General features: G+C 28.8%; 1 protein-coding gene across 1 annotated transcript in view; it reads left to right on the forward strand.

Annotated features, from left to right (window-relative positions):
- The window catches only part of LOC107447650 (secretory 31), a gene marked incomplete in the record, with an annotated part of 78,665 nt that overhangs the window by 16,968 nt on the left and 52,593 nt on the right, over positions 1 to 9,104 (forward strand). Inside the window, 4 exon segments of the mRNA XM_071186572.1 lie at positions 1,251 to 1,362; positions 2,606 to 2,758; positions 5,159 to 5,290; positions 7,804 to 8,037. Of these exon segments, the coding sequence (XP_071042673.1) occupies positions 1,251 to 1,362; positions 2,606 to 2,758; positions 5,159 to 5,290; positions 7,804 to 8,037 (631 nt within the window).

A 9,104-nucleotide genomic window follows, 5' to 3' on the forward strand; every position in this document is an offset into this window, starting at 1 on the left:
AAAAAAATAATTCTGAAAGAAGTACCAGATATAAGCAAGGAAAATGAATTAATAAACCTTCTTAAGTTAGCAGCTATGTTTTTGTTTTCACTTAGCTTATCAATTTAGAGCTGTTCTGTTAACATGAAGGAAAACTGAACTACATAACAAGTGTGTTTGAGTTTTAATGATGCTTGTAAAGTACTAACACAGGGTTGCCACTCCTCAGGGAGAACAGGGGAAACCTGGAAAATACAGGGAATTTAAAAATCACCTAAAATAACAGGGAAAATGCAGGGAATTTTGATTTTTTATTTACAAACTGGGAAAATACAGGGAATTTTGTTTCTTACTCTCGTCTTTCAAAAAATGGTGAATCTATGGGATATTTCAGCTATACTAAACTATTTCATTTACTATAGCAATATTTAAGTATGTTCAACTGTTTTTCCAGCAATTAAAACTAATAAATATAGTTAGCCCAATATAGCTCACACAAGAGCACAGTAATTGTTGTTTCATCTTAATATATTGTGTATAATATGTACAGGGAATTTTTGTTCCAGATTTCAGTGGCAACCCTGTAACAAATGTTTAATTTATATATTTTGTTTTGCAGGATCAATAATAATTTAGAGCTATATTTGTTTTTAATAATGCTTTATAATTTCTGCATTTCTTTTCTTTATTATACAGAATAAAGGAGGTGTTATGTAAGAATAAAGAGTGCTGCATCACCAAATACTAAAATTTATAATTTTGTAAGCATATTGTTTGTATGTGCTGTGTGGATTATTATTTAAATTAAATGTAACAACAGGGTTGCCACACCACAGGGGATTTAAAAATCACCTAAAGTAACTGGGAAAAATGCATGGAATTTTGAGTTTTTCCTTGGAAACTGGGAAAATTTTGTTTCTTATTTTTGTCTTTTAAAAAATGGAATCCACTCAGAGCTCTCAAATGGTAACCACTCATTTGCTGTAGCATTATTTGTTTTAAGTATGATCAGCTGTCAGTTTTTCAACAATTATAACTAGAATACTTAGCCTAATACAGCTCATACAGTGATTGCTGTGTTTCCTCTTAATATATATTGTGTATAATATGTAAAGGGAAAACACAAGGAATTTTATTTTTTTTACAACTTTGAGTGGCAACCCTGGCATTGATTAAAATATGGAAGTGAAGTGAGAAAGCAATTCCAGGAGTCAAATAAATGAAAGGAAATGAACCTTTTGAGTGAAATAATCATAATAAATTTTATTTAGGGGTATATTGTCCATAGCTTGGTGCCAGCAAGATCCAGATCTCTTATTATCCTGTGGGAAAGATAACAGAATTCTGTGTTGGAATCCAAATTCAAGTTCCGAAAATGGAGAGGTTAGAACTCTTTTGATGATCTCTTTCGAGATTTAATGCTTTTTATACTTGTTTATAAATTTGAAAAAAGATGAAAAGATTTATTAATCAAATAATTCCATGATCACCATTGTAACTATAGACTTTAAAAGCATATCACTCATTTTAAAAAAGAATCAAGCGATTCTAATATTGTTTCTTAAAATAACTATTAATTATTAATATATATATATGCCCAGCTTTTTCATATCATCTGTTCAGGTCTAGAAAACTAGTAGCAAGGCATGAGATTTTTTCTCAGAATTCCACATATCTGAAGACCATTGATTTGCAGACTTACACGAATCAGAACTTCTAATCCGACAAAATTTTCACTGCAATTTAAAATTTGGAGTCAGAATTAAGTTCTATAATCTATAATTGAAATTTTGAAACCTTGGCTGAATCGCGTTAACGAGATATTTTCAATCACGGGACTCTTCCGCAATTATCATTTTGGTTTGTCATATTTTCATAGTTTTTAATATTTGAGACTACACTGGAATCCTCTAATATCGAGATTCATGTTCACTCAATTTTAATATCGAACATCGATTTTTTTATTTACCTCATTTAAAAGTTATTCATTGTGAATTGTATTTATGTGATTTAAAAATCGTACATCGCGATTCATGTTTAAGCGAGTTTAAAATCCAACATCACTATTCCCATTTACTGGATTTAAAAAATCATGTGTGTCACAATTTGTATTTACGTGATTCAAAAATCCAATAATGCAATTAGTATTTTCACGATATTAAAATCTAATTTTGTGATTCATGTTCGTGCGATTTTTAATCCAATGTCTCGATTCTTGTAAAAACTAAGTTTTTTCTTAAATTAGTTACTATAAAAGTCTGGTATTCTTTATTGATAAGTAATTTAATTATCGAAAAATTCTATTAACTATAAATAGTATATAAATTGTTATCGTATCGATTTTTTACACATAAAATTGTGGGGAGTGAGTTGCTTTCGACAATGTCAACCTTTCTCTATGAAAAGGTACCCCACCATTGAATCGAGTTAACATGTCTTATATACTAGTGAATTGGAATTATATTTTTGTAGTGGTAGATACACTACAAAAATTTCCAGGGTTTTTCAGTTTGTGTCACAATCACCTAGCTATTTAAAAATATTGTGTCACAATATTTTTAAATAGCTGGAGTTATCATCAGAAATTGAAACTAAATGAATATCTCATCAATGTGTATTTTCAAAGGTTCTGTGTGAGTTGCCAACTGGAAGCCAATGGAGTTTTGATGTTGCATGGTGTACAAGAAATCCAGCTGTTATAGCAAATTCTTCTTGTGACGGACACGTTAGTGTATACTCTCTGATGGGTGGACAGCAGCAAACACAATGCAGCTCTAAGGTTCTTCTATTTAAAATAATTTCATTTATCCATGTGGTTGCATTTTATTACTGTACTTAATAAAAATCCTCAGAAAAAGGATCTCAAACAGTGTGGGGAATACTAACATGAATTAAACTAATATGAGCCATCGAATAATGAAATGAAACTAAATTGCCAAAATAAACTTTTTATTGAAAACTTTAAAATAAACACAGACCTAGCACATGCTGGAGCTTCCAAAATAGCTGGGAAAAGGAACTGTGCGCCCTGAAGCTCGCTTAAAAGATAAAGTAAACACGCTGTGCGAAATCGCTAATCCAACTGACAAGCAGGCAAGAGTTTCAGAGCGCATGCACTACGAATAACAAATAAGAAAAGATTTGTTCTTACAAGTTATTGTTAGATTATTCATCTACGGCTGAGCAAACAGAAAAAGAAAAACTTTGTAAAGAGTGATGGAAAAAAAAATTTGCACTTATCATTTTGTTATTAAAGCCTGTATTTTGATAATTTTATGCAATCCATAAAATGATCTTTTAAAAAACAATAAATGTTGTTAAAGAATGTCAGTGAAATAGAAAAAAACTCCTCTTTTAATTAAACATTTGATACGGTATTACTTTATTAAATTTACACAACTGTATTAAAACTATTATGTGTCAATTTAAGGTAGTCAGTAAGCTTGAAATAGGACATAGTTTTGCTTTTTACCCTTTTCCTCATATAATCAAAAAAGAATTTTATACTACCTGGAATAAATTATTTATTTAAAAGCTTCTACTGTTTTATTAATATACTGCAGAATATGAAACTTATGACAAAAAAAAGAGTCTAATGACACAAATTTTGCACCTGGTGGCAATAAAGGACCCTTCTTTTTTTCTGACTAATGGTTGGTCTCAACATTCATTTTTTACGTAGCCAGTTTTTCGCAAGCCTACTGTAATTGTATTAAAATAATTTTAAACAAAATTGGGGCAATTAAAGTATGAATTGAATATTTAATGGGGAAAAATTTAAGAGTTGAATTTTGTTGCTTGAGATATTTAGTTACAATATAAGAAGCAAAAATATTAGAAAATATCAGGTAAAAAGTTACCTAATAAAAGTTATATACAGGGTATCCGCGCAAGTGGAAAGTCATGAATTTTGGTATTGAACAAAATTTGTCATGAAATCTCATGATTTTAACAATTTTTTTAAGAAAATCATGGAAAGTCATGGATTTAGGTTGCTGAGAAATCTACTTTTAAAATGGAATCTAAAAATTCCCCCCCCCCCTTTCATGATGTTCTGAATATCTGAATTTGTAATAAAATCCCCACTCAGTCATATTTTATTAAAATATAAAATGTTTTTATCATGTTCTTTAAAAAATATCGTATTCTTTCAAAAAATTAAAGAAAAAGCATTTCTAGAGCGAATTATCTTTTAAATTTCTGTGATTTCAGAATTTTTGTTATTATTTTTATTTTATCAATTTAAAATTTTAGCTGAAGGCAAGCCAGTCATTGGCGAATTTTTTTTAATTCTGAAATGAGAACAGAAAAATCAGGAGTATTTCTTTCCTTTCAAGAAAAGTATCTTTAGAAGTGTAATTCTGCAGGGAAGAAAAATTATTCGCTTTTGTTTTTTTCCAGCTATTTTATTGCTTCAACTCTTTCTTTACTCTGTTTTTTTTTTTAATTTAAAATCTTTAAATATGAAGATGCAAAGCATAACAGTTCTGGCTATATCTATCATTTCATTTTATGTTATTATAATGCGTTTTTTAATTTCTTGTTACGTTTTTGTCGGAAAAAATAGTAACTTCGTTAAGTTATGAAAAATTCTAGGAATTAGTCATGAAAAGTCATGAATTTAAAAATCTAAAATGTAGCAGATACCCTTACCCTGTAAATATAAAAAGTGTTGCAAAATGGAAGAAATATCCAGAGACGCCAAAAATGTAATATCTCAAAACTGTTAAAATAAATTCTATAAATGCCAGGAATTACTTATTTTTTTTATAGAAAAGTTAACTATTTATAAACAATGTCTGTTTTAAATAAACATAAAATGTATGGAATAGTTGTTAGCTGAATCTGCATGGCGACCGGTATTTCTTTGATGCTTCATCAATATTTTCTTTAGCTGATGTCAATACTAATTTTTATAATGCTTTAAAATCAGAAAATTATTCTTAACTAATAATTCTGGTTACAAATTTAATTCACGTGAACTAATAAAGTTGAAAGCATTTGTTATTACTTTTTTTCTGATTAAAACCATACTTTATATTGACTTCTTAATTTGTTAAGTATTTTAAAGTAAAATTTGTCATTAACTTTTTCAATAGTGTAATTACATGACTTTATTGTTTTACCAAATTTTTTTTCTTGAAATAAAAAGAAAAAAAACTTATGTTCCTTTTTACAGATTGCTGAATCATTTCCTGGGGCTGAAAAATTGATTCAACCTCCAAATGTTGAATCCATTCACAGGCATATTTCGGTCTCTTTACAGAAGCCCCCAAAATGGGTCAGAAAGCCAGTTGGAGCATCATTTGGGGTGAGTTTTTTACTTTTATAATAAAATATTGACTGCTTTAGGGGAGAGTAGCTTTTGACCATGTCAACCGACAACTATGAAACGGTACCCCCACCATAGAATCGAGTTAACATGTCTTGTATACTAGTGAACTTCAATTATATTTTTGTAGTGGTGGAAACACTACAGTACTCCCCCACCAGAATTATTTTATTTGTGATAGAATTCGATGACTGGATACCACTCGTTGATTCATTGCTATTTTGTGAGAAACCAGGAGAGCTGTATGAAGATAACCGTACTTTTTGCTCTTCGTGAGAGCTGTATTAAGATCACGGTCATTGTCGCTCCTGTGTTGCCGTTAGCAGTCGAGTGTATGCAAGCCGACGTTGTGCGTGATCGAGAGGAGACTGAGTAGCAACAGTGTGAGGAGGTGGATGACGTTGCAGTCACAAGTAGCAAGTCAACTGTTCAATGTGGATTATCCAACGTTACTGTCGATTCATATCGAAGTGGGCGTTTCTGCCGAGGTAGGCGTGTTCACATCACGTCCGAAGGTCACCAATTTGGGAGTGGAGTTATCGACAATGTCGGCCTTAATCTATCAAAAGGTACCCCGAAATAGAGTCGAGTTACATGTCTTATATACTAGTGAATTGGAATTGTATTTTTGTAGTGGTAGATATGCTGCATACACATTTATTTTTTTGCTTTATTCTACAGAGCCCAAAATGTAGTCTTTCTTTTTCATTTTTTTTTTTTTTTTTTTTTTTTTTTTTTTTTTTTTTTTTTTGGATTTTATGGTGTTAGTACAGTTATTCAATTGGATTAGTTTTATTTTCTTTTTCAAATAACTTTTGATGTTTTTATGGTTGACTTTTAACATTTTTTAAAAAATGTTTTATTGTTTTTAAATTGATTTTCCTCAATACATATTGTATAGTGATGTAAAAAATAGTAATTGGATTGAATGCTGAATATTTTCTACCTATAAATAAATTAGCTTAATCACTATTGAAAAATAATCAAAACTTAGCTATATTATTGGTATGGGGTAAAGGAGGGAAAAACTTGTGAAGTTGAAAACAGACAAAAATCCTCCTAATTCTTAAACCAAAACTTTAATGCTAAAATTGATATATTTTCCAGAAAGAAAGCGCCCATGAAACATTAAAGGAAATTGTTTATCAGAAACACTTTTAAAAATGCCATGATATCATAAAAAAGATTATGCACAGAAATGAAACTGAAAAAATAAATTTTAATTTTTGAAAGAAATTTTTAAATCTGAACATGTCAGTTTTCCAATTACTATATTTTTAAGAAAATGATATAAGTCTAATAGAATCCCTCTTAACCGTGTCATGATAAAAACAAAAGTTATTTGAGAAAGAAAAGGAACAAAAATTGTTCTTAATTTTTAAATTACGAATTGGATACTAAAAATCTAAATAACTTACACATTGCCATATATATATATATTTTTTTTTGAGTGACGATGAAAGAAAAATGTTTCTTAGAAACACTCGTTGAAAAATACTGTATCATAAAAACACTAATAAAAAGTGGACCACCTTTGAATTTGAACATGCAATAACAATAGTTTACTTATTTAAGTAAGATTATTTGTGTATCAAGCAGGGTTTGGTGATTTAAATCAGCTTGATTTAAATCAAATGATTTTTTTAAAAAAAAATCATTGATTTAAATCAAGCTGATTTTTTTTAATATTATATCTTGATTTAAAAATTTAAATAACAGTGTTTTAAATTATTGATGCTTTTATTATTTTCTTTTCTTAGTTTTAAAATTTATTTGAAATAAATTGCTGCATTCATTAATTTTAGTTAATGAAATTACTTTCTTTCTTGGTGTTTCTTAAATTCCAGCACATTTAAAATTACATTTTTAAAAATCTTTTGATTCTTGAGATTGAAAGTACAGATTAATGTAAACATGTAATGCTGTCTTAATACAGACTTGCATAGCTGTAGAAAGTAATTAATAAACATATGAATTTTTTTCACAAAAAAATACAAGTAATATTAATTAAATTTCTACTTTTTGATTGAAAAAGCACGGAATTAAAATCTACATTATATTTTATTGGTGGAAAGTGTATATTTGTAAAGCTTGATGTTATCTTAAGAAGAAATTACACTTATGTCAAAAATAGGGTTTAAATTCTTTAATTCATGTAGTCTTTAAATTTCAATCTTGCATTTGTTTCAAAATGGTTGCTATGCATTCAAAGATATGTGTAATAATTAAAAATTGTTTTAGGTATAATATAGTTTTAATATTAATTTTGATTAAGCATTCATGAAGTTTTTTTAATCATAAATCAAAGTTCTTACAGTGCATTTGAATAAAAATAAATCCGATTTAAATCAAATAAATCTGATTTAAATCAAAAAAATCTGATTTAAATCAAAAAAAATATCACAAACCCTGCTATTAAGTAAGGTTAATTTACTTATTAAGTAGCTGTGAAAAATATTTCTCCATAAATGTAGCACTTTTTCTCCCCTCAGTTTGGTGGTAAACTCGTGTCTTTCTCCACTGAGGTGACCAGTAATACTCAGACTCAAGATCTACCATCCAGAAGGATAGTACAAATATGTCAAGTTGTTACAGAGCCAGAACTTTTAAAAAATTCTGAGAAATTAGAATCCTCTCTCGCTAATGGAAATCTCGTCGAGTTTTGTCAAAGCAAGGTGGAAGGAAGTCGAAACGAGCAGGAGAAACTTGTCTGGAATTTCTTGCAGGTAATTTCATTATCCTTTAAATTTTAGTTTTCAGTATGATTATATAAGCTTATGTTTTTTCTGTGTGCGTTCCTATTTTTGTCATGGTCTTCAAACTTTAGAAGCATCTGAGCTACTGTACCATTTTTGAGTCCTGTGGGTTGCCAACCAAAAGAACTTTCCACTTTTTATAAAAATCTTTCATTTGGTAAACTTATATTTGTAGTAAATATGAAGCAGAAGGCAGAGTGTTTTTGAAATGTGTATTTTTGTTTTTTAAAAGTCCTTAAAGCTGCTTTTTTTTCAGTAGATGTTAGTAAGAGATTTTTTTTTTCTTTGTTGTTATGATTTACGAGGAAATCTTGATATTCAACAATGTTCTGTTCTATATCATCACCGTTCATTTTACCTCAATTTGTTTCTCAGGGATGAGATTTTTCCGCTTTTTAGCGGATTTCCGCTTTTCTCACTTTTTATCTCTTAAATTTCAGCTTTTTTTTTAATCAAAAATTCANCGAATGAGCCATCATTCTTTATCATTACTTTCATTATGTGAATTAAATTTTGTGCTAAAAAAATCTTTTTCTATATGTATTTTAAAATAATTATGAAAAAGAAGAACTTAGAACATAATTTTTTACTTTTCTAATGATTCCGCAAGATCTTTGAAACCGTGGGTCATTAGGATGCAGGACTTTCGAATTTCTAGATCCTTTTTTAATCGATGCAGCACCCTATTTAAAATACCATAGATGATTGTGCTCTGGAAAAAATCCGGATTTCCGGATTTTTCACTAATTGTGTTCCGGAAGTTTCCTTAAATCCAGGGTCCAGAAGTTTCAAGAAATCATCCATCCCATTTATGCATAAAAATTCTTGAATATTTTATTTAAAAATATTAGAACTGGGATTTATACTTGGCATCTCTTCCATTTGTAATTTTTTCTTCTGGTGGAATAATAAATGTGATAGATTAAAGTAAACTTATACATAATTATTCATTTAAATTATGCTGTATATAATTTATTTAGAATTTAATGTTTTGAAAATATCAATAATTTAAATTTGTAAAGACATTAATTTTTTGA

The sequence above is a fragment of the Parasteatoda tepidariorum genome, chromosome 10 (assembly GCF_043381705.1).
Source record: "Parasteatoda tepidariorum isolate YZ-2023 chromosome 10, CAS_Ptep_4.0, whole genome shotgun sequence".
NCBI classification, from domain to species: domain Eukaryota; kingdom Metazoa; phylum Arthropoda; class Arachnida; order Araneae; family Theridiidae; genus Parasteatoda; species Parasteatoda tepidariorum.